This window comes from Corapipo altera, unplaced genomic scaffold (assembly GCF_003945725.1).
Source record: "Corapipo altera isolate COAL_440 unplaced genomic scaffold, ASM394572v1 45, whole genome shotgun sequence".
NCBI lineage: Eukaryota > Metazoa > Chordata > Aves > Passeriformes > Pipridae > Corapipo > Corapipo altera.
In genome coordinates, this window is record NW_020884877.1 from 18,996,250 (window position 1) to 19,020,937 (window position 24,688).

The window sequence follows — 24,688 nt, forward strand, 5'->3', positions numbered from 1 at the left end:
CCAGGTGCCCACAGAGGAGGAGCACAAGCACAAGCCCAGCTCCCTGTCTCTCCCCAGCACCACTGCACCCAGACCTGAGCTTGTCTGTCACTGAACAATTTATTAGGTTGCTTACCAAGAAAGGATGGGACAAGGGCTAATCTGGGGTTGTAGGGGCCAGAGGCTGTAATGGGGCTCTGCAAGATCAGGGGCAGTGAGGACCAACTCCTCTCCCAGCTCTGCCCAGCCTTGGGGTTTGCTTGGCTCCAGCCTTGCTCCCCTGCCTGGTGGGGGACCAGCCCCTGCAGCAGAGCCAGGCCATGCACCATCTCTCCTCCTCCCCATGGCCAAGCTGTGACCTTAGGCCAGGACAGGGTGCCTGGGGGGATTCAGGGAACTGCACCAACACAGACCTCATGCTCAGGCATGGGGGACAGCATTCCAAACCTGGAAAGGGCAGGTCAGTGCTTTTTCCCAGTCCTCAGAGGCTACTGCAAAGGGGGTCACAGCAGCAACAACACAGGGATGACACGAAACAGCTCAACAAGAGGGCAAGTTGGTTGGCTCTGCGGCCCCAGCCACTCAGGGCCGCCTGTATGGCTTCCATCTGGGTGCTGCTCACCCCATGAGCTCAGTCCTGTTCAGGGCCAGGTGGCTCGGTGATGCGGATATGGACAAAGAGAGAAGAGGGCGGGATGCTCGTGCCATCCTTGGAGAGGAGATGGATGTGGCGGTATCCTGCAGGGGGTACAGCAAGGCTGTGGCTGACTGCAACCACATCTCCCTCTGTAGCACCCAGCTGAGCCCCAGACACACTTACGGGGCTGTGCTGGGCCCCCAAAACCACTGGGCAGCAGCCACTCACCAGGTTTGATGTTGGCAAAGGCTAGGGTGAACTGGCCCACAAAATCATTCCTGGAAGTCTTGTCATAATCCTCCACCACAAAGCGGACCAGGGCCAGCTCAGGCACATGGAGCTGGAACTGTAGTGTCTCATCCCAGCGGGGGTTAAACCCTAGGAAGGAAGAGTGGGTGCTGGGAGGGTGAGGGAGGGCAGGGGAGGTGCCTGGGCACAGCAGGGTCCCTGGAACCACTGTGGGGCTCACCATTGTTCTCAATGTACTTTGTCTCCTGGTGTGCCTGGTCCGCAGGGACCCCATGGATCTCCACGCGCACAAGTGGGTCGATGATGGCTCCGTCCTTGCTGTTGGCCACTTTGGGGAGCTGTTGCCCGCTGATCACCTGCAGGTAGGGGCATGGACCCCATGAGCTGGGGAGCAGCCAAACCAATCTATTGTGAGGCTACTCGGCTCCAGCACACTGCCCAACAGTCCCCATCTGGCTGTGACTGACAGAGCCCCAGGACACTGTCACAGCTTCCCTGGGATCTCTCCTCAGCCCTGTACCTGAATCGTCAGGGTGATGGGGCCAGGGCCTTCCCGGCTGCTGGGGTCACTGGGGTTGAAGAGAGTCTCCTCATCCCTCATGAAGGGTGGTTTGAGCACGTAGCCACAGCAGCCGTTCTGGCTGAAGAGGCCATCACACAGGTCCATCTCCGTGCCAGCTGTCTGGAAGTTCAGGGCCACTGCAGGGAGGTGGCAGGGAAGAGGGTTCAGAGCAGTTTGGAGACACCATGCCCTGCTTGGAGCTGAGAACCAGCCTGTCCCCGTAGCCAGAGAGAAGCGAGGCTGCACAGGGGGATAAGGCACCGATGCCTGGATACCCCCAGACTCCCCAGAGCAGAGCAAAAGCTGGCAGCCAGACCTGGCTCCAGCTGGGGTTGTAGCTGGCACTAACACAGGTGTCGATGGTGGGATTTGGCACAGGACTTGCGGTATCTCCCCAGCCCACAGCCCTGATGCCCCCCAGCCATACCGATCTGGCACCCGGCGTTCCACATCTCCTGGGGGCTGTAGTTGGAGGAATCGGTCCGCATCCCACTGGGGTAGATGCGTGTCAGCTGCCAGGCATTGTGGCGGACAAACTCATTTCCTAGGAAATGATAGGAAATTCCTAGAGCATGAGGGCTACTCGTGAAGTCATTCCCTGGCCTGCAGAGCCACCCACCACATGTGCTGCCCATCCATCTGTCCATCCATTCATCACCCGTTCATCTACTCATCCATTCATACTTTCATTCATCCTTTTATCCATTTAACCACCCATCCCCTCATGTATGTATCCATCCATCCATCCACCCCCCTACCCACCCACCAATTTGCATCCCTCTCCCCTCTCAGGAATCCAGGTGTCCTGCCTTGTTTTCTAAGCCAATAACCCCCCACCATCACTTACCTGAGCCAAACCCCACAGTACAGCCCAACTGGACCCCCTTTCCCCCACACCACACCCCTGGTGTCTGGAGGTTTTAGCTCTACACCCGAGGAAGCCATCTGCCCCCTCCACCCGACCCCAGTCCCCCAGTTCCACTGCCCCCTTCGTCTCACCTGCATCCCGGATGAGCTTCCTGGCCTTGGCCTCAGACAGGGAGGAGATCTCAGAGGGCCGGGAATGGCTGCGGGCCTCTTGGAAGCCCCGGAAGGACACATTCTTGCAGTAGATGACGCAGTCGGACAATGCTTGTGCCAGGGTCTCTTTGTCCTTCTGCAAGGCAGAGCCATGTTGGGTGATGGCAGCATCATCCACCAGCACTCACCCAGGCCATGGGCTGTAGAGCCAGGACAGACAAGAGCAGCTGGGGGTGTGCTGGGATGTGGCAGTATCCCCACCCATGAGCAGCCTTCCTGCTAGGAACGGAGCAATGAGGGGACCCCCAACATGGTGCCACCACAGCAAAGAGGTGGCTGGCATGGCCAGAGGCAGAAAACGCTGTTCCCCCTGCCTGTTGATCTATCTCTGCCATCTCTGTCTCTCCTCCAGGCACTAGAATTTCTCTACAGCCCTAAGCTATGTCCATGGGCTCAGCACTCCCAGCCTGGGCCACCCACCTTTGCCCTCCGCCTCTCTTCCTCTGCCTCTGCCCCATTGTCATCGTCAGACACATCGGGCATCTCATCCTCTGGCCCTTCCAGCATGTCCTCCAGCCGTCCAATCTTCTTTCCCTTCAGCAGGATCTTGTGCTTCAGCTCCTGTGGGATTGGGAATAGAGTGGCACTTTAGTGTGCTCAGCTCCTCCATGGGGCTTCTTTTCCCCTGGGATCCTGCACTGCTGGGGGCCAGCACCACCAGCTCCCTTCAGCACCCAGGAGGGGATGACGTAGGAGGGTTCTGTCCTTCTGTCTGACTCTGCAGGGCATGGGGAGACAACTTTGGGGACAGTTTTGGCACCTCTGTGAACACAGGGTCATCGCATGCTCCAGTAGAACAGGATGATGCTGGAACAGAGGTGGCCTGTTCTCTGAACAGCAGAACCACCTCCTTGCTCCTGTCCTCCCAGACAGGACAGCAATGCCCAGCACAGCTGTGCTCTGTCCCTACCTCTGGGGATGGCAGATGGCTGGGGACACGCCCGTCGATGGTGGTGGTGAGGAGCTGTTCCCCCAGGATGTCCTTGAGCTGCTGTGCCAGGACCTCCTGCTGCTCCATGCTGCAGTGGTTCTCCAGGGACAGGATCACCGGGTAGTCCGAGGTCTGGGGAGCAATGTGCACAGCTGGAGATCATCCTTGGTGGGGTTGGAGAGCTCTCACAAGGGCTTTATCCAGTTGGCACCAGTGCCAGGATGGAGCTCCTTGTGTCTTCTTGTTTCCCGCCTCAAGATCCTCTTACCCCTCCAATCCCTCATTACCCACCATATCCCATTTCACTTCTGCATCCCCTAGGCCCCATCTCACCCCTGCACCCCCAAGAGACCTTCTGCGTGAGCCCCCATCCCCTGGCACAGCACAGCACAGGCTGTAGGTCAGACACCCCAGTGCTGTCCCCTGGAAAGTGACACAGCCACCCTCCTCTCCCGTGGAGTGAACAGTCCTGCTGCATCACCAGCTGTGTGAACCACAGCACTCATCCCGCTCCAGAGACCCATCACTACCCCGTGGGACAATTGCAGCCACATCTCTGCTCACACCAAGGGCCACCCACAACCTCCAGCACCTGGGGAAGAGTGCCTTACCTTGAAAGCGTACTTCCCCAGGGTGCTCACTACCTCCCGGAAGGGGATCTTGGAAGTGAAGGTGTGGCCGTGGTACACCATGGGCTCCCCATTCGGCCCGTCCCAGCAATCCACCTCCAGGCACCGGCAGCCCCGTTTCAGAGCCCTGGGGGTGGGTTGTCACCCCTGGGACCCCGCACATGGCCAGGGCACCAGTTCCCCTCTGCCTGTGAGTGTCACCACTATAGGGACATGGGGACACCCATCCAGGGTGTGGATGCTGCTGCATGCGGGGCAGGTAGAACTGGTCTCAGTATTCCCCTTGCTGAGCACTATGTGGCATGGCCAGAGGAGAGCTGGACCACAGAGGAGCAAAGGAGCTTCTGGGTTTGCCCCATGTTGCTGCCCAGGGCACAGCACTGGGACAGGAGGGTGCTGGAAGGCAGCTAGAAGGGAGCAGCCCCTTTACCTGATGTAGCCCTCGATGCTGCTCTGGCCCCGCAACTGATCCTCTATCAGGTAGGTGTTGTGGGAGGAGGAGATGAAGTAGTGGCAGAGTGGCTGGTTCATGTCCTGCCACAGTGCCCGGTGATGGGGGTTGAAGATGGAGCCCTCCGGAGAGCAGAGGTACATGAGGAACCCATCAGCACTCAACACATGGCGAGCCCGGGCTGCAGGTGGAAGGGGAGGCTCAGTGACAGCCAGGGACATGGAAGAGACAGGGCAGGGCAAACAGGGCTGCTGGTGGCTCCTGGAATCTCCAACCTGGTCAGCACAGCTGCTGCCAGAGGCTGGGTCAAGGGAAGAGATGATCCAGGGTAGTAACCTTGGAAAGGCAGGACCCCAAATCTGGAGCTTGCACACTATGGCTGGTCAACCTTCTACACCAAAATGGTCCAGGAATGAACCAAATAAAGTGGAATTGCACCCACATCACACCATCATAAGTCTTCCCCCTGTGTCCTCCCTGCAGCAGAATGGGGTTGGGAGTGCTCCTGCCATAGGACTGAGTCTCAGACCTCTCCCTGCCCTCCTGCAGAGCACAGCCAATGTCAGAGCCAGCTCTCACCTGTCTCTGATGGTTCATACTTGTCAATGAGCTCCATGGCCATCTCCTCTGCGCCCTCATCCTCCAGCTGCTCCTGCCGCAGGAAATCCACCAGCTCCAGCAGCGTCAGCTTCTTTCCATCCTCAGAGAATTCTTGAAAGAGGCTCAGCACCTCCTCACGCTGCGTGAGAGCCTTGTAGAAGAGCACAAACTCCTCCCCTTCCAGTGTCCCAGACTCTGATTTATCGGCATCCTGCAAGGGAGCTCCCTCAGCACCCAAATGGGGGAAAATGGGGTGTCTTGGCCACCTAAGGTACTGGGGGGGATTCTCCCAAACAGAGGGCAGAGAGACTCCACACCAGTGGTAGTGGCAGGCACCGATCAATGGATGGATGGGGAGATGGAGGGCTAGTTGGGTGGACTGATAGGTGGATGGATCTGTGGATGAGTCCATAGATGGGTCTATGGACAAACAGGTGGAAGGAGGGAGGGAGGGATAAAAAAATCAGGCAGCCTGTTTGCTGGGTAGACAAATAAGCAACTGGATGGACAAATGAATGGTAGGAAGAGCTGCCTTGGCTGGTTGGTTTAACAGAAAAATGAACAAGCGCATGCCTGTGTGGGTAAACAGGTAGTTGGGTGAACAAATGGATGGATAGATGGATGGATGGATGGGTGGATGGATGGATGGATGGATGGATGGACAAAATAAAGTGACCATAGCCTTTTGCATGGAGGTGTTGTGCAGCTTGTTCCAGCCCCTACAGCCCCTCCAGGCTCTTGGGTGCAGTGCTTACCTGGAAGAGCCTCAGGGCATGATCCTCATTCATGTCCACATTCATCATCTTGAGGAGACGCTGTACCTCCTTGAAGTTCATACGTCCATCCTTATTCTTGTCAGCTTTCTGAAACCAGTCACGAATCCACGTGAGAGAAACCAGGGCAAATGTTAAGGGAAAGGACCTTGGCTATGAGAGATGGAGCTGGGGAGCATCAGAGGGCCTCTTTTCCTTTTTCTGTGTCCTGCACTGATGCGGATGGTGAGACAGAACAGCTACACACATGCTGGGACAAGGCTGAAGATGCAGGGCCTGGGGAATGATCTGCGGTGGGGGAATGACTGGGTGGGGGGAGGCAGAGTGTTGCTTGCAGGAAGGATATTGGTCTATCTTCTCCCTTTGGTCCATGGTGGTGGCTACCTCGATGAGCTGACGCAGGCCCTGGACCCAGCACTGCGCCTCCTCGGCCGAGCCGGCAATGAGGTCCAGGTTGCCACGACGGCCATAGAAGACAATGGTGAAGCAGCGCTCAGGGGGGAACTCTTCTGCCAGGCTCTGCAGCACCTCTGACTGGTGCCCTTCCCGCACCGTCTCCACATCACTGATGGAGACTGGAGCAGAGGGAGGGGACACCTGTCTGTGGGGGACAAGGACCACAGGGCAAGGGGCACTGCCCACAGACACCTATTCTTCCAGCCATTCCTTCTTCCACTCATCCATCCATTCATCCACCCACTGAGCTACTCATCCATCCATTAACCATTGAGCTATCCAGTCAATCACTGCCATCAGCCACTTTGTCTGTCTACTCCTGCGCTGGCAGTCCAGAGGTTCCACTTCTATCAGCTGCAATTTCTACTCATCCCTTTTGACCCATGAATCCTGCTGGAGGCAGGATGTTTCAAGGAGAGGTGTGGGTGAGAAGAGACCACATATGCATGCATAGCCTTTCTTGAATGCCCCAGCACTCTTAGCAAGGATGGTTTCAAGAATCTCCATACCTTCACATTCCTGTAAACCCTACTAATGGCCCTGTGGCCAACACACAGAAGCCAGTACTCACAGGCAGACTCCGTTTTGCCTGTCCTCTTCGACTGGTACCAGATGGTCATGCAGTCATCCTGCAGCTTGAAGAAACGCTGCTTCTTCCAGCTCTTGGACTTGACTTTGCGCATCAGGGTCCCTTGCTGCATCTGCTCCAGTGTGTCTGTGAGCTGGATGCCTGGGGGCAGCATGGGCTGCATCACTAAAAGTGGGGCTATCCAGGCACTGTGCCCTGATATTTTGCTTCATCTTGCCTCTGGAACCCCATGTGGTCCCTTGATCTGTGAGGGAGGAGGGGTGGACCCCAAATAAACTCCCTTCACCACAAAATGGGCAGAAGGTAGTTCCCCATTAATCCTTCCCATCCACCCTTGCCATTGCCAAGCCCAAATCCCAGTGGCCATGGTGAGGTAGGTATGCTCCTGAGTGTAGCAAGGTAAGCTCAACCCACAGGCCAGATTTGCCTTGGCATAAGTACGGATGGCCCAGTGCCCTGCCCTGCACCTCGCCTCCACCGCGGCACTCACGGGCGTTGCACAGCAGCGATGCCATGGCTCTGCGTTCTCCACGCTGACAGATGCTGAGGAGGAAAGAAAGAAGGTGGGTGGGGGGAGCAGGGACAGTCCCCCCCCACTGTGCCCAAGTTCTGCCGAGGGGCGTCCGGCCGTACCCACGTGTGTGCAAGGTGTGTGTGCCCCTGCCCGTGTGTGAGCGCACCTGCGCCTGTCTCCTGCTGGGTCATTGCCTTCCTTAAGTGTCGAGTTCACCCCGCCGTACTCATGAAATATTAATCTCTGTTACCGGCAAGCCAGAGCTCAAAAGGTGTTGGTGGAAAACAGAAAAACTTGTGAGAGCAGACGCTCCACAGCCCAGCAGGTACCAGAGCCCTACTGCTCAAAGGTCACTGGTCCCAGGGAAGAAGTGGCCCCTAGAGACAGGAAAAACTGCTCTGGGGGTGCCCAAGAACAGCCCCCACCACCTGGGACATGACCCCAACCAGCAGATTTGAAAGTAAGGGAGAGGCACAGCCATGATAGCAAGGAAAGGGGCACAGAGGAATGACCCTCAGCTCCTGCAGCCCCTTGTCCCCAGGGAATACCAGCACCCTGGGCTGTGACTGCACCCACAGCTGTACAGGAAGCGCACTGCAGTGAGTGGGACTATAAATACCATGGAACAATACGGCTTTGATTAGGCTGTTGATACTTTAATTAGACTGACAAACTGCTGGATATGCATGTCACCCAGGTGCTGGAGTTGGGCCCTCGAGGAGTGGATGCTGCAGCTAGCGGGCTGTGATTTGGATGCAGTAGGTCCCTGGGGGCAAAGGCTCTGTGCCAGGATGCAGGGGTGGCAGCCGTCGCCCAGGCCCCTGACTCAGCACAGGCACCAGTGGTGTGGGGCTAGGAATAGCTGGTGCCGTCAGCCTGCAGGCAGCTGCCAAGCCCAGCTGCCAGACCCTTGTGGGCTCCGGGGCCAGATGGCAGCCATCCCCTGCTCAGTGTCGGGACAGCAGAGCAGATCCCCAGCACAGGGGCCAAGGCCCCACTCCTGGGGGACACACTAGCCATGGGGCTGGCAGTGGCTGTTTGGCTGTCACCAGGGCACAAGAGGACTGTCTGTCTACACTCTTGGGGACCTCAGACGTTGCTGGAGACATGAAGCAGCTGGGGTGCCATCCCAGCAGTGCTCAGTGCTGGGGCTGTGTGTGCCCACCACTGGCCCTTCTTGCAGGGCTCAGACTGCAAGGACTTGCTGCAGTGCCCACGTTCCCCTCATCCGATGTGCTGGGAGGCACTGACCCACTGACCCAGGACTTGGAGTGCCTGCACCCACAAATGGGGGGGTGGCATCATGCTCCTCTTGTGCCCTGCAGAGTAGGTGCCCTGATGCTGTCTAGCACAGCTAGAGCCTCACACCCAGCCCTCTCCTGGCACGCTCTCAGCCTCTGCACCCCGTGGCCTGCAGGGAGCCAAGGGGGACAACCTCTGTCACCCATCTGCCTGCACCCTCCTGTCTCCTGGCAGCACCCAGTCCAGCACAGCCAGCTTTGCAGGGCCTCAGCTCCAGGTGCCCACCTGCCCTGCAGCCCCTGTGCTGCAGCAGGAGAGGGAGAGGGGGATGTTTTGGGGAAGCTGGAATGGAGGGAGAGACACTGAGGCTGGAGAAGCAGGGAGAGATGCTGGACTGGAACAGAGATGGGCTCGGTGCCACCAACAGGTCTGTCTTCTTTGCACATACATGTGTGCAAGGTGGCAGCATGCAAGGGAGCAGCTTGTGGCCTTCAGGCCCATAACCATGCAGAGAGTTTGGAGATAAACTGCTCTTATCCTCTTATCCCTTCCAGGCTCCAGGCACAGTCTAAGCATGCCCAGCCCCAACCAGGGAGCAGTGCCTTCCCCACACGTGCAGCAAAGAAGTGATGAACCTTTCCAGCATAAGGAACGTGGATGCACGGACACAACTGTTCTGCTCTTTCCCGTTGTGTGAGAGATGCCCCAAGCCCGGCATAGCCTGGCCCCATGCAGGCCCCCTTGCCCCAGTCTGAGTTACACTATCGAGCCAAGCGGGACGGGAGCCAGGGTACGGAGAAACCCAATCCGAGAGTTTCCTGCAGGGTGGCTGCCTGCTGCCAGAAACAGCCCCAGCTACCCCAGCACACACTGAGCCACCGCAGCTTTTCTCCTGCTGGTGACAGGCCGTAGCAGAGCTGGAGGCACAGTGAGTCTGATCGCCCCCCCGGCCACCCCAGTGCGGAGTCCCCTGGCAGAATTAAACTGTCCCCCTGGCCACCACAGGGGTGGCCTTGCCAGAGCAGGGAGAAATGCCCCCTCGCTCCGACACCTTGCTGCCTCAGTGTGCCCACAGACTGCCCGTGTTCTGAGGCTTTGCTCAGCCCACCCGCTCCGGGACACGCCGCAGCACAGGTGCACAGAGCCTGACCCACGCAGAGGAATCAGCCGGCAGGTGACGGGTCAGAGGGGCTGGGAGGCGAGAGGAGGAACGGATAAGGGGCTTCGGGGTGGGGCAGCAAACTCCCGGGGATTCAGGGCTCAGAGGGACAAATCACACTTTAAGGCAAAGGAGATAAAACCGCCGGCACTTCTGCCGCCCCGCGCCACCCCGACCGTGCAGCCGTTTCTGGGGCAGCGCAGCCCGAGCCAGGGGGTCCCAGAGCCTGGGGGTCGCAGGCCCATACCCATCGCCCCCTCCCTCCGCAGGACGCCCGGCTCCCGCGCGGAGGACCGGGCGCCCAGCCCCGTACCCGCTCTCCGGTGCCGCTCCGCTCCGCGGGTGCTTCACCGCCGGTGGCCGCACGGGGCCGGGGCTGCCCGGGCTGCCCGCCCCTTGGCAGCGCCTGGGCGGCGAGTCTGCTCCCGGCCCCCCGCCCCCGCGGGACGCCCCCGGCCCCCGCACGCCCCGCAGCCGTCGCCTCTCAAGGTCGCTTCGGATTAAGGTCACGCCGCTTCGGAGAAGGACGGGGGGGGGCGGGTAAAGAAGGCAGTGGTGTGGCCGGCAGGAGTGGGAGCACCCTGCAGTGCCCGCCGTTTGGGGTCGAGCCCCCATTCCCATCCTCCGACACAGGCTGTCCGTCCCCAGATCCGCTTGCACCCAGCACAGCCCGATCTCCCCCTCCACAGCGCGTCCTCACTGTGTTCCTATCCTTTCCAGGACACGATGGTCCACGGGGGCTCCCGGAACCCTCCTGGTGGGAGGGATGTAGGACTCAAAAAGCAAGGCGTAGTTTGAGCATCCTGGGGCAAAAATCCCCATGAGTCTACAAGCAGGGGCAGCCTTGGGGCGGGGCAGGTCAAGCTGGGGGCAAGGGGTGCAGAGCAGAGACTAAACTTTCGGGTAGGCAATGCTGTAACAGACCCGGTCCCTGGGTGAGTGGCAGCACTTGCAAACACGCTGCAGGAAGGCAGTGAGTGCTCTCTCCCTGGTAGGTTCACTGCCCTCCTGCAGAACAAAACAGAATCCCCCCCACAAAACCCTCCACATTACCTGCTCCAGGAGAGATGGGGTGCTACAGGGATGCAGTCAACTCCCACTGGGAAAGGCCACTCTTCCCAATCACACCCCCGAGCTGGCACAACCCCCGCCTTCCTCCCACCTGCAATAAATCCCCACTCACCACTTGCCCTCCCTGAGAGACCAGACCAGGAGGAATCCGTGCTGGCTGGGGTTTTATTATTTATTAATCTGAACTTAAAAAAACAAACAAACAAAAAACAATCAACCAAACAGAAGCATTTTAACACTCTGTCAAGGTCAGGGTGAAAAGGAGGGAAAAGAAGGCAATGGTTATAAAACAGGAACCCGAGGGCAAGGAAGAGGCCGTGCTCTGCCCTTCTTATGCAAGGCTGTGAGGGGAGGAGAAAAGGGAAACGATGGGATTTAAGACACTGTTGGCATGACACTGCAGATGATCAGCAAAATGGGCTACTCGAGGAGGGGGGAGAAATTAAGTAGCTGCCCAGGCTTGCCTGCAGCCAAGAACAGGCAGAGCAGGCTCTGCTGCAGCAGAGCCCAGGAGCTCCACGGCTGCTTCTGAGAGCCCTCTGCAGCTGCATTAACCCCTTGGCACAGGGAAGGCAGGTAAGCGGCTGCTGGTCCAGTTTAATTGCGGTGGGGCCAAGGCAGACGCCAAGGCGGGTTTGAAAGCTGAAATGGATGCACCCGACCGGCAGAGAGGAGCAGCAGAAGGGGAGGGAAGGGAGGAGGGGCAGGACTGAGGGGCGTCTGGCAGGCAGCAGCAGTGCGGGATGTGGCATACCTGGAGCCTGCGGGCAGCAGAGGATCATCAGTCGGTGGCCTGCCCACCACCTCAAGGCAGGTGTTGTCACGCTGAGCTCCATTTGCTGAGCCAGCCAGCAGCCCTCCCAGGACTAGATGAGAGGCCAGCACACATCAGCCCCCGGCCGCTGGTCAGCTGCAGAAGAGCACTATTTACAGCACAAGAGCCAGTCCTGCTGTCTTCTCCTTCCCCAGAGCCCTGGGAAGCAACCTTATGACGCATGGATTCATTGCATGTAATCCACCCCTCCTCTTGGGGCAAGCACGCAGGGGCCCGGCTCCAGCCACTGCCTCTGCGCCAAAGGAAAGGAAGAAAGAAGCTTAATGCGCCAGCTGGATGCAGAGCCAGGAGCAAGGACATGCTGGCAGGGAAAAAAGCTGTCCCTGGGCTACCTGCAGCTGAGTAGTAGTATTAAGAGGGGATAAAATAACTGGATCGGCTTTTATTCAGTTCGCTCATCTAAACAAGACGTGTAAACAAGAAGTGACAAGGAATTGGAGGGATGTGGCGCACACACCCAGAGTTGTGCACCACTCGGGCGGAGGCTGAGCTTGCTGGAAGAGCGGACATCTGCACTACCCCCTGCCTGGAGGTGGGGGCAGGGATGCCACCCATGCCTCCCAGAGAGACTGGGATCTCTACAGATGGTTTTTATTGACCTTTTTTTTTTTAAGCTGTAGTATCAGCATGTGCTGGTGCTGGGATCCCCGGAGGCGTTGCTGCTACAGAGCAGCCCTTTGGCTGGGTGGGATGGTCCGACAGGCTGGCAGCCAGCTGGCGTGCCCAGTTTGTTGCAGAAGAGGTCACCTGTTCCTGGTTCTTTGTAAACCTGAGCTGTTTCTTCCCAAGTTCCCCACCTCCCCCAGCAGTCACTGCGGAGGAAGAGGGATGCCCCGTGGGTCAGTGACTTGACCCTCTTGCAGGTTCTTGACGAGCTGAGCCAGCCAGCGCTTTGTGGTGGTGTCATCCTTCAGGACCTGGGCGAAGGTGGTGTCCTTCAGCTGGTCAGGAAGGCACTGCCTGAGAGCTTCACGTGCCCTACATCAAGAGACAAGAAACGGGGCCCAACAAATAAACTCACAGGGGCAAGGGGGGAGCAAACCCCACTGGGGACACAGCATTCCTTTGCCTGGAAGTCTCCCTGGCAGAGCCAGCCAAGGAAAGCACTGAGCAGGAGCACTGCAGCACGTGGCACTCAGCCAGCCAGTGCAGCTCCCACTCCTCATGCTAAAACCCAACAAGCCAGTCCCTGCACTCTGACACCTGTCAGACAAGTGATGCAGTGCCAGGAGATGCCAAGGCAACAAATGCACACCCAGCAGCTTTGGGGAGAGCTGCTGGTCAGCAGGAGATCAGTTTGTATTCTCTCAACTGAATTTCATCTGTTGGCTTCTACTGCTAACAGCTCGTTTGATGCAGAAGAGGGAGAGTAAAGCATACCTTTCACCTCAGGCCCTCCCCTGTACATTGTTCAATCTACATTTGAGCTCAGGCAGTTGTGAACTGCACAGATTGAATCTGCACAAGCCCTAAACAGCCTCTGTTTCTCCCATGTACCATAAATGGTACATATCCCAGGAGGGATTAGCAATAAAAACATCAAAGCAAAAAACCCACCCATCTTCTACAACAAGCTAAGGCTGGCAGACCAGGAACTTTGATTCCCATTAAGTGGGCACTGTGGAAAAGAACTGTGCTTCCAACGGAGAAGAAGCCCCTGCCCAGACTCCTAAAATGTTTACCTGGGGTTATCGGAAAGGCGAAGGTAGCAGCGGACGACATGTTTCAGCAGCCGTGCCGACGGCTCCTTGGAGAGCTGCAGGACCATTTTACCCTGTTTGACAGAGGCCAGTGCCACCAGTTAAAGTCTTTATAAGAACAGCTTCACAATCAGCAGAGACTGGGAAAGGCCATTAGATCACTCACTCTGGCTTCCCACACAGCACAGCCCATTAACTTTCATCTGGATACCCCTGCATGGAGCCTGGCACTGCTTGCCTTTGAGAAGAAGGTATGACTTGGAAAGGGTTCTCCCAGCAGCTTAGGGAAAGCTCGTCTCATCTCTGTTTGGTTTTTACCTTCCCAGGACTGTTTAGTGGTCCAGCTCTTTGTGAGATTAAAGAGAACCTGGGGTTTCCACCACTTGTGGAAGACAGACACATCCCAAACACTTTGATAAGCTCAGGCTGAGTCACCCCGTGAGGTGTGTTCCAAGCTCTGGAACACTCCCTATTCTCATCTGCATTCCCTTCATTTCAACACCCTTTTAAGAGTGTTTTAAGTTTATTAGCAATAGCCTGGGAAGCTGTGCCAAAAGACTGAGCTAACCCACACCACATGTAGCAAGATCCACATCTGGTCTTAGCATGCACCCAAGAGTTGTATTTTCTCTTTCTGCTACATCCCTCATGAAGCTGCTCCAGGGAGGCAAGGCCAGGGCAGATCTCCCCGACCCAGCTTCTGTTCCTCACACTAAGTAGGACTTTGCACATGGCTGTGCCTTTGAACACGCCCAGCCAAGCAAACAGTGCAGCTGCCTTCACACGCCTGCTCTGAAGGAATTTAACAGACTGCTTACTTGTACTGACTTCAGGAGTCAATCAAATCTGCCCAACAAGTTGGGTTTTTTCCTGTAAACTACCTTGGCTAGCACTAACCATTTTCCTCAGTAGCCAAAGTCACCTGTATTTGGATATCCAGGCAGTTAGCAATTAGCAGGTCCCCCTCATCTGCCCTTTTGCAAGCTTCCTGTTCTCAGCAATTCCCCAGGATACCAATATTTCTTCAAAATAAAGAGTTGCAAACTCCTCTGACAGCTCCTGGATGGAAAATACTAACTTCCTCTTTTAAAAGCATCTCATACTTGTGTAAAATCTTACTCAGTTACCAGCAGACACAGAAGCAAATCATCACTCTCATGAGATAGGAGGTACACTAAACTGATTTTTGAAAGCACTACGGAATATTGATCCTGTCAGTGCTTCACCCAGTGATAGGACTATACCACAGCTAGGACTTCTTCCATGCTAACACTGCTTTACACACCCACATCCTTCTGTGTTCAAGGAACAATCAATTCATGTTTGGGAATGGTATGGTCTCCTTCCTTCCCCTATCCCAGGGTTTCTAATTACATCCTTCACTTTGCCACTGAGCCAGATGTACTTCCATCAAAGCTGATTTTTTTCTTGAAGTCAAAAATCATGTGACATTAAATATTATGGATATCAGCTCACAATCATTCATATTTTCCTGCTTGTGGGTGAATTAGGAGGTAACGTTTTCTTTACATTTGCAAAAACAGACAAATAAATGTTCCTAATGAAAGCACAGCATTTAGTCAAGAGAACCAGCACTGCTAAGTGCTTAACTTACTGCTGCATTTTCTTCTCCTGAGACAGCTCTTTAAAAAGCAAACAAATGCACACAAAAGCATGGCAATAACTATTCCAGGGCAAGCATGTGTTCCCCTTGGTGAGCTCAAAGATAAAGCTCAAGCTGGGGCTATTACTTCTGTGATGAAAAAATTATGAGTACCCAAACTTGTCCATTACAGGGAACAGGGAATGGACAGAAGTTGTCTGCTCTCTCCATGCTCCAACACAAAAATTAGAGCATATGCAGCAGACAGTAGGAGCCAGATTCAAAAAGGAAAAAAAGGAGAGTGGCATTCCAGGCAGCAAACAGGAAACTTGTGAAACTCCTTGGTCAAAGACACTGTGGATGCAGAATGTTTCAATGGGTTCAAGGATAGGAACACTGGTGTTTACAGCACAGAAAACCCACAACTGGCCCCAGAAATCCAAAGCTCAAAGTAGCTGACAGCTGTAAGACTGTTATGAGAACAAGTATCATATACTTGCCCTGCTCCTACTCCTTCACTCAACCTGCTGCTCTTTCAGCCTGTTGTGAGAGACAGAAATGGGATGTGGATTCATGATCTGAACTGTGTGATCATTCTTACACAAAATTAAATCAATTCACATTCCACCAACAACTCTGAAAACTCTTTTCCCTCTCTGGAGAGGTTTACCTGTTTTATCTTGAGGACTCAGTATGTTTCTCTTGATATGCAAAACAGAGATATCCAGAGGAAACACAGAAGCAGAGAGCTACAGTGTCACAAGCAATTAACCCGAGAACGATTTGCCTCCCTCATCCTGTGCTTCAGCCAGACAGCAGTAAAGTTCCCGTTGAAGAAGCTGGCTGCTACAGTGTAATTCTGTCTTTTTTAAATACAAAAAAAAAAAATACTTCAAAAACAAATGATCTTACCAGTATCATGGCAACATGGGAAAACCGCTCATAAGTCTGACAGATGTATGCCAGCCCTGTGTCATCCAGGAGGATTTTCTGAAGAATAAACGTAGCAACCTAGAAAGGGGAGAAAGCAGAATACAAAGCCTATAAACAACTTATCTACCTTGAAAAGGGACAGCCTTGCGTGGTGCTCTTTTCAAGGCAGCCCCAGAGCTGAAAGGCCTTTCAGTAGGCAGCAAATGCTTTATTCAGTGAAAATTAAAAGCCAAAAGAAAATGTAGGACAGTACACAATGCTTGGCATCTGTCTAAAGAAAAGAGATGTAAACAAATCAGAGTGTACAAGATGACTGGGTGCAGGTTGCATAAGACAGCAACTACTGCTGGGCCACTCAAGAGCAGCCTCAGGTTTTGGTTTGCTTGGTTTTTGAGAAGGCAAAAACTCCACCCAGACTTGTCCCAGCATTTCCAACAGGACAAAAGCCAACTCTGCAGGGTACCTGCTCCTGGTCAGTCAGAGATGAACAACAGAAAGTCTTTATTAAGACAAAAGAAATAGGTACCGTTTTGGAGAGTTCACTGCCAGACTCCATAATGCGTAAGCACAGAGGGATAATTTCTGTTGTCAATAAGAAATTTATCACTTCTTGCTCATCAGTTTTCACCAAGGCACCTTGAAGGAAAAACAAAACACAAAAATCAATAAACAATAAATTTTTTCCAAAAATCTCACCTTTCAAAGAGGGCCTGGGCTCTGCCATCCCCAGGAACCATTCAGTCTGAACGGCAGGCAGAGCAACTGTTATCCTAAATATGTTGCAGCACATGGCTGGAGAAGAAATCATTTTGGCAGCCTAAAAGTAAACAAGCTGGGTTTGGGGGTCGTTTGTTTTTCAGAAAGGGGATACACTCTTGGTTCTCCCTCAGCAGTAACACAAACACAAGAGGATCATGCCACCCACAGCAACCTCTGGGAGGAAGAAATGCATTTTGAGACACTCTTACTTCATGCATTGAGAGAGAAAGGTTTGGGGTAGAAAGAAGAAAGAAAAAAAACAGGATAAGGGGAAGACAGGGCAAATACACCTAAGTCAATAAATGACAGAAACCCAAAGAAAACCCAGCCTGCACCCACCTATCCCAATGTCTAGCTGGGAGGGCTGAGGGTAAAGGCAAGACAAGTCTGCAGGTGCTTGTACTCATGAAATATATTTTTGTATTTTTAGTCTTCAATGGGTTTTTTGTAAGTGAAAAGCCCAGTTCCTACACACTAAAAGGAACTTAGTGGAATTGCCTCCACAACTGATGGAAAAGGAACAGCTGCTCCTCTTAATACTACAGGACTCGGAAGATCTCAATATAAAGAAACCTCTGTCATGCAGGTCTCTTTGCCCACAGCATGAACTGCTCTAACTCAACAGGAGACCACTGCTCCAGCATTAGTCTGGCTTCTTACCAATCACTCCGAGGCTCGTGAGCCGCAGGTACTCAAACGGACGTGTCTTGCTGACTGTGTGCAGGAAGGGGTACAGGAAGAGAGGGATATGAGCTGCCAGAAAAGCTGACCTGTGGGAAAGGGAGAACACACAACGTGAGCAACAAGGAAAGCAAAGTGAGCATACAATCCAGCACTACCACACAGAGCTTTAGGCTGCTGGACACCGTTGCTGCTGCTCCTTAAAAGTGTGTAACAGTTCTATCTCTGATAGAAAGGCATGAAGTAAATTCTGCACTTGGCGCAGCACAAAACCTGATCAGAGCACCTGATCTGTCAGTTGCCTGCATTGCTGCTTCCAGCTGACCAGGAACAGAGCACGCCCTGTTGTTTTTATTACCTCTTCCTGCTACCCAGACCCTCTGCTTTGTACATTCACTGTCACATTTCACTCTGAAGGCTCTCAGTGGCAAGGACAGTCATCCTCAATGCATGACAGAAATACAGAGTGGCTAAGTCTAGGCATCACCACAGTTTAAATGTGCACAGACACCTTTTCCCCAAGAGCCCTCACACTGTCTTCTGGCAGTAGTGAAAAATACAGACTGCAGGGAGAAACCTGGAGATTGCTCTGCTAGCAGAGGGAAGCTCTCCTGCACGATAATCCAACATACTTCTTCTATTTTCAGTGTTCAAATTTTAAATGTAAAGGTGAGTACTGTAAAACTACCCTACTTATTTGGTTATCTCATGGAGGGTTGCTGTGTAACACTGCTTTGCAGCAGCTCAAAAACAACTTCAGCTATGCTGCTGCTCATCAGGAACAGAAGCATGGGATTATGGATCTCTGAGTAGTATTAGCTACCGATTTTGGCTGAACCAACATCATATTTTCCCCTGCTGACATTGGCTGGGCACAGACTGAGAAAATCTGAAGTTAGACATTGGCTGAGGACTCCAGAAATGGCTCTGCTACTGCTCCCTTACCTCACGCAGTCTCTGGGAAGGACAGTCCTACCCATTCCACCCTTTCAACAGCTGGTCTAAATAACTGTAAGCTGCTTGTCTAAATAGATGTAAGCTCATTAAAACAAGGATCCTGCATACAGCACTCAACACAAAGGTGCCCTTAGCTCTGGCTGACCTTCCAAGAGCTGCCACAACGGAACGTTTTGGAAATTTGCAAAACCTTAGGATGATCCAAGGGATGCAATGCATTTAGGACCACCATAAAGCTGTATCCTGATAATCCATACAAACAAGTAAAAGCAGCAGGCAGCTTTCTATCTACCAGCTTTATGGTCTGTTTCACTTCTCTAAGTAAAAGAGAAAGGAGCTTATGTACTTCTGGAGTCAAACACACAGGCTGAGCTGTCAACATCAACACCTCTGAAAACTCACATATTGGAAATGCTTACCTCGTTTCAGGGTGTGATGCAACACACTGTAGCAGAGCTAAAGCATTGCAGACTCTGTTGGACTGATGGGCTGTCAAAGTTGGAGGGTTGATGGATGGGTAAATATTTACAATTTCCTAAAAATTAACAGATATAGCAAAGTTAAAGGAGAAAAATACCAGAAAACTACCCCAAAGCACGTGCTCAGCAAGGAACTGTGGTGACAGCAGATGACAGTCTGCTTTCACCAAGCATCGCTTTGAAGTTACAATGCAGCCACCATGCTGCCCAGGCAAAGGCAGAGCTGGGTCAGAGTCAATTTGACAAGGAGTCACAGGAATGCATTCAAACCCTTAGTTTCAGTAAAAAAGGGTTCATTTGATTTCTTGGCTCTTTACTACTGTAGACTCTGTTTTGAGCTTCCAGATCAAAGAGGCGTCCTAGAGGCAGAGGACACCCACTCTGCTCACAGTGTAGCTGCTGGTACTCTTCTAACTCAATGCAGGGGAAGCAGCTGAGGCTGAGAAATCCAGTTCAGAAATCTGCCTGCTTCCAGCTATAGTTCCCTTATAATTTTCTTTGCTTGTCAGGGCCACTCAGTCAAGAGTTTGACATTGCCAATGTTGCACTCTTTCTTTCCTCCTTGGAAAGAAACTACCAGATTTGGCATTGAGTGATAGCCACTCATCAGCTGTAGAGTGGTTTGCCCAGCAATAAGCTGAGCTGCTCAGTTTCACATGAAATGCAGGTACCTTCCCTTGCAAGGGCATCTGCAGCACTAGCAGCATTTCCCTGCTGCCTTCCCAGGGGGGTCCCTGCAAGGGCAACCTTCTGACCAGAAAGTACACTCATGCAAAAGAAATCAAACCTGCAGTCTTAGGAGAAAGACTGTTGTGGTTCTGCTATGACATCGTATTAAAATAAGCAGAATGGGATCCACAGGGAGCTCATACATCCAAGAACTTTCCTATTCTCCTCCCAATTATGTAAGCTGTCTAATTAGAAACATCAGTCTCACACGTCACCTTGATAATGATGATTAACGGCAAATGAGCTTCCCACATCTGCTCTCCTCACATGATCTAACATAGATCATATTCCCAGCAATGGCAGTAAGGGATCCCACCAGTGACTCCCCAGATCCCCACCACGGACACACAAGCTCTGACACAGGCTGGTGCTGCACCACGGGCAGTGTGACCCACCTGAAGGAGTGCTGCGATGGTGCCAAACGAGTGCCACAGCATCGGGGCGAGGTCAGGCACAGACTCGCGCTTCTTGCTCAGCTCCAGCAGCGCGTTCTCCCGTGTCTCAGGGCTGGACAGCTCGTTGATCCATTGGTAAATCTTTTCACGGTCAACCTGAGCCAGCGCTGTTGGCACAGGCTGGGAGGGAGACAAGAAAACTTCAGTCCAAACATTTTATCCAGTTCTCAACCAAACCCTTTCCACAACCTGTCAGAATGGCCAAAAAGCGCTCAGGAAACTCCTGAGGGAAGGGGTGAGAACTAAAGCTCCTTCAAGATGCCCTGGACATGGATCCATCCCTTCCTTAGATTAGCATTATCACTTCAGCTATTGAAAAAGCAAAGGTTTTACTTTCTGGCCAGACTTGTTGAAACAGTCTCTCTTAATCCGCTTGTCAAGCAGTACCTCGTAACTTCATTCAGCAGTGTGAGAGCCAAGCTGCTGCCTGCCTGTGCAGGGAGTGACAGCTATCATTTGTTCCACCTGCATTTAGCACGCATTCATTTCATGCTTCAAGTGCAAGATTCCACAAATTCAAAGTAAAGCAGATGCTACCTTTTTCCCCTCCAAAAACACCCATGACATTGGAAACTGCCAATGGGATTCACCCAATGTACATGAGAAAAATATTCATACAAATAATAGAAAAATTCTCACTACTCCAACACCAGCATGACATGGGCCACAGCAGTAACACTTGCTGTTTCCAATGGTTCATATTCATCCCAGGTACTTTGTCCACATGCATGAAGCTAAAAGGGAATTTTTCAAGAATGATTCTGTGCAGGATCTCAGGGTGATCTGATTACTGTTCAAAATAAACCCAGAAAAGGGTAGATCTGTATTCATAGTCAAGACCCATTTTCTACTACTCAGGAGAAATCCAGAATTTCTCTTCTGCCTCTCTTGGAACATCAGGGAAAGAACAGAATCCAGGTCAACAAGTTCTCAAAACAAAAAAATAAGGAAGGAAATGAGAGACTGTATCATAGTTTCTGTGGAGAACACCATGCATAAGCCTTCCAGTGAAAGTCTGTCTCACTGCTGCTCCTGAGCCAGCCCTCATGCCACCAGCCCTGCATTTCCCTGTGCAGGGCAATCCCAGCTGGGAACAGGACTGTGTTTCCTTCTTTGTTTTTTAAACTCCAACTGAAACTCTTCGGGCGCTCATCACAACAGATGTGAGCAGAGCCTGTACTGCACTGACAGCAACGCTACCACCAAGAGACACAAGAGAACACAAGGCAGTTCAGGAACTGAAAGTGGCTGGAACCAAACCTGAAGCCACATGGCTGAGGTAGTACCAGAACTACCAGAGGGATGGAGAGAGACTTAAGCTTTGGCAGACACTGGCAGAGCTTTCTGTTTCTAATTCTGTGAAGGTTTCCCTCCTCTGCTCATCCCCATTTTATATCCATAGTCATGTCCCCAGAGATTCCTCCCCAGTTATTTTCATTATATTATTATTTAACTAAATGTTTATATATAAGCCAATGTAGTGTTATCAATCCCTGTACTCAAGGGTTCAAATACCTTTTTAGATGTTTATCTTTTCTCCTATCCTCTTTTTTTTCCTCACTGTTGTGGTTTAGGAATGGTATTCTCCAATGTAGTGCTTCCACTGAAGCCACTCCAAACCACAAGCCTCACTCATTCCCCCCTCTGCCTTCAGGCTACTGCAAAAATTAACCCTGTCCTGGCCAGAACCAGGACAATCACCTACTCAATTTTAAATTTTATTCTTTTTTGCAAAATCTCACACTAAATTAGTAATCCTGACAAGTTTATTGTGCCCTTACAGCTGTGAGTGCAATTGCAATGGCAGCTTCTACAGTGAAGCTGAAAAAGAGAAGAAGAATCAACAGAGCTCATTTGTTTTTATTTGGGATGCTGGAGTGACAAGCAGTGTACAATAATGTTGTTATATTTGCATTATCTAAAGCTTCCATCTATTTTTCTAGACTCACTGGAAGTTTCAGTTCCTGTAAGCTTAAATACATCAGCCCTTTACAAGCACAATCATGTGCTTGTGATCCCTAGAGAACACTAAGTAGATTTTCCACACAATTAAGTTTAAGATGTCCAATATCTGCCTTAGCCAGAATAAACTGCTTTTCACAGGCTCTACAGTTGCTCCTTTCACTTTAGCTTAAACAGAAAAACATATTTTTTTCCTTATTTCCTACTTCATTGCTGTTCCTTCTTCTAAAACCCAAAATTCTGGGGAACTCTGAGGGCCACACAAATCCTGTAAGCTCCAAGACAGAACCCTGTCAGGCAGACTTTCTTTTGAACACAGGGAAAGTGGAACTTACCAACAGTATCACAGCAGAAATTCGCCACCCCTGCACACACTATGAAAGATTTTGTACTGGTCAGCCAAAGCAGAATGTTGACTAACTGGATACATGTGCTTTTTCAACTATTTTGACAGATCATCTGCTTAAAAATACCAAAATGAACTTTGAACTTCCATAGCAGCAAATCAGGTGATTTGATCTGGGCTTTCAATGCCTTACAGCTATTTACAGCTTGTTCTCAAGCACTCTATGACTTCTCCAGGTCTGAAACAGAAGTGTCAGCTATGCCATCACCAATGCTCTGGCTCACCACAGCTTTATCACAACAGTATTCACACCCCTGAAGTGACTCCTGAGCCAATTCCTGGCCCTACTAAGAGGTAATGTTATTTACCACGGGTCCTGAGCACATTTCCAGAGCCAAACTCCCTTCCCTATCACTTTTAGTCTAACCATATTAACTAACTGTGGTAGGAAACATTTAAATACAGAACTACCTGGTAGCACAACCTATGTATAAATTAAACATGCATTCAAGTGAGTCCTGAAATAAAGTCGATCTCTATTCCTGAAGCAAATTTTTTTCTTAAAACTATCTTAAAAAAAGAGAGGTGGCTAGAATACACACCGTGGATTAATGGGAGATACATATAATGGGGGTCCTTCGTGCAACAAACACTTTATGATGTCCAATATCTGCCTTAGCCAGAACAAACTGCTTTTCACAGGCTCTACGGTTGCTCCTTTCACTTTAGTTTAAACAGAAAAACATATTTTTTCCTAATTTCCTATATGATGTATATAAAAAAAATGTATATGCTATAAAAATGTAAATGCTATAAAAATGTAAATGCTCATTAAGAGACTTCACTGTGATCTTGCACACCCTTCTGTGCTCTGGAATGCATTACTTTAAATCAGAATATTTGCCAGCACTCCAGGAACCAGCTAAAGTCACGAGCACTTGAACAAAGTGGGAAAACTTTAAAAGTTCTCTCAACTCCTGTTCATCAGAACTTGACTCACTCATTAGCTTGTTAGTCCAAGCAGACCCTTGAGCTAAGTTCATCTGAAACAGCTCTAACTGCTGGTTTTCCAATACACCTCCCACACCCAACAAACACAAGACTCAATCAGCTCTAGGAAGTCTCACACACACCATGAAGGTGCATTTGGACAAGTGAAAACCAAACCACAAACCCACCCTGGTGGGAGATCTGAGGCAATAATCACATCCTTCAAACTCAGCTTCCATTTTTGAACCCACCCAGGCCAAGACACAGTTCCACTCCCACCAGCCTGAACATCACACACCACATCCCACCTCAGCAGTCTCCTGAAGGGGATAAGAGTAAGCACCACCTACAGATAGCACTGCACTGCACGGTACTGGGGGAAAAGGGAAGCAGGAACAGGCAGCCTCTGCCTTTCCTCCTGCTCGCCTGCTGCCCTAAGGGTCTTTTCCTTACCTCCTCTTTCCCTCTGCAGTCAAGGCCAGAAGTAAAACAGCTCCCCAGAGGGCAGAAGAGGTGGGTGGGCATGCAGGAGGTGTCATGAATGAGTGTTTTAAGGTCACATGAAGAAGAGGGTCTACTCTGAACCTTGTAAGGGTCTTCCTTATCATCCTTACTCTTACCCTTTCCTTCCTCACCCAACCCCCCGGGAATAATTTTTGGGGTTAATTTTTGGCTGTTGGTTGGTTGATTTTAGATTTTTTTTTGCTTTTTCTCCCTGTACTTTAACCAGCTAGTGAGCAGCAGAGCAAACCTTGCCAACGAACTCTGTCGCACTTCTGCTCTTACATTAAACCTGCTTTTGTCGATACCTTTGCTGGCGATTCTTTAAAGTGACATCAAAACAGTCATTCGCGACAGGAGGCACCCAGACGCAGGGAGGGAGGGAAAGCCCCACGCGATGCACACCAGGCGGAGGACGCAGAGCCGGGACACCCAGCGGGGAAACCCTGGGGGCCCTTGGACGAGCCACGCCGCCCCACGAGCAGCACAGCCCGGCCCGGAGCAGCCCCGGAGGAGCGGTCGGAGCGAGGCTGCTGCCAAAGAGACCCGCAGGGACGGAGCTCACCAGGGCTCCGCCGCCCCGCGGGCCCAAGTCCGCCCGCCGCGCTCCGGCCGAGGGAGAGGGAATGGCCCCTCGCAGCGACGAGCGGCCGCGCCCCCGCTCCCCGCGCAACGGGGGCCCCTCCCCAGCGCCGTCCCGCCGGCTCACCGCGGCCGTGGCCAGGCTATGCATGGTCGGTGTGTGGGCGCGGTGCCGGTGCCCCCTCAGGCCGCCGCAGCCATCACGGACCCGGAGCCGCCGCGACCCTTCACCCTCCGCGCGGGGCACGCTGGGA

General features: G+C 52.3%; 2 protein-coding genes across 8 annotated transcripts; both read right to left on the reverse strand.

Moving 5' to 3' along the window:
* Positions 1-47: 47 nt before the first annotated feature.
* Positions 48-11,103, reverse strand: PLCD4 (phospholipase C delta 4). Of its 4 annotated transcripts, none has more exons than XM_027636504.1 (16): positions 11,035-11,103; positions 7,427-7,479; positions 6,919-7,077; positions 6,276-6,466; positions 5,874-5,981; positions 5,098-5,329; positions 4,498-4,699; positions 4,050-4,194; positions 3,418-3,570; positions 2,928-3,068; positions 2,427-2,583; positions 1,855-1,971; positions 1,386-1,564; positions 1,086-1,221; positions 845-994; positions 48-717 (listed from the first exon to the last, which is right to left on the reverse strand). In XM_027636504.1, the coding sequence occupies exons 2-16, from the start codon at positions 7,449-7,451 to the stop codon at positions 611-613; spliced, it is 2,202 nt and encodes a 733-aa protein (XP_027492305.1). In that variant the 5' UTR covers positions 7,452-7,479; positions 11,035-11,103; the 3' UTR covers positions 48-610. The 4 variants fall into 4 exon arrangements, with proteins under 4 accessions (XP_027492305.1, XP_027492303.1, XP_027492304.1 ...); XM_027636502.1 differs by having other exon boundaries at positions 5,874-6,003; positions 6,238-6,466; XM_027636503.1 differs by lacking the exons at positions 7,427-7,479; positions 11,035-11,103 and adding an exon at positions 7,404-7,419 and having other exon boundaries at positions 5,874-6,003; positions 6,238-6,466.
* A 1,016-nt stretch (positions 11,104-12,119) lies between these two features.
* On the reverse strand, positions 12,120-24,675 carry CNOT9 (CCR4-NOT transcription complex subunit 9). Of its 4 annotated transcripts, none has more exons than XM_027636514.1 (8): positions 24,562-24,675; positions 19,994-20,173; positions 18,810-18,925; positions 17,413-17,522; positions 16,520-16,629; positions 15,973-16,071; positions 13,440-13,531; positions 12,120-12,735 (listed from the first exon to the last, which is right to left on the reverse strand). In XM_027636514.1, exons 1-8 carry the CDS (start codon positions 24,583-24,585, stop codon positions 12,567-12,569), a joined length of 900 nt encoding a protein of 299 aa, XP_027492315.1. In that variant the 5' UTR covers positions 24,586-24,675; the 3' UTR covers positions 12,120-12,566. The 4 variants fall into 4 exon arrangements, with proteins under 4 accessions (XP_027492315.1, XP_027492314.1, XP_027492312.1 ...); XM_027636513.1 differs by having other exon boundaries at positions 12,120-12,741; XM_027636511.1 differs by lacking the exon at positions 24,562-24,675 and adding an exon at positions 23,805-23,989 and having other exon boundaries at positions 12,120-12,741.
* Between the last annotated feature and the right edge of the window lie 13 nt (positions 24,676-24,688).

What these genes read in the sequence shown, in the direction of transcription:
- PLCD4 (XM_027636502.1), bottom strand. Translation starts at nt 7,451, where the DNA reads ATGGCATCGCTGCTGTGCAACGCCC. An exon ending in ATCGCTGCTGTGCAACGCCC is followed by an intron (nt 7,078 to 7,426) that starts GTGAGTGCCGCG and finishes TGCTGCCCCCAG; the next exon opens with GCATCCAGCTCACAGACACA. An exon ending in CTTTGCCAACATCAAACCTG is followed by an intron (nt 718 to 844) that starts GTGAGTGGCTGC and finishes TACCCCCTGCAG; the next exon opens with GATACCGCCACATCCATCTC.
- CNOT9 (XM_027636511.1), bottom strand. Translation starts at nt 23,876, where the DNA reads ATGCCCACCCACCTCTTCTGCCCTCTGGGGAGCTGTTTTACTTCTGGC. An exon ending in CCCATGTTGCCATGATACTG is followed by an intron (nt 13,532 to 15,972) that starts GTAAGATCATTT and finishes TCTGTCAAACAG; the next exon opens with GGTAAAATGGTCCTGCAGCT. An exon ending in CGCCTTTCCGATAACCCCAG is followed by an intron (nt 12,742 to 13,439) that starts GTAAACATTTTA and finishes TCTTGTCTCTTG; the next exon opens with ATGTAGGGCACGTGAAGCTC.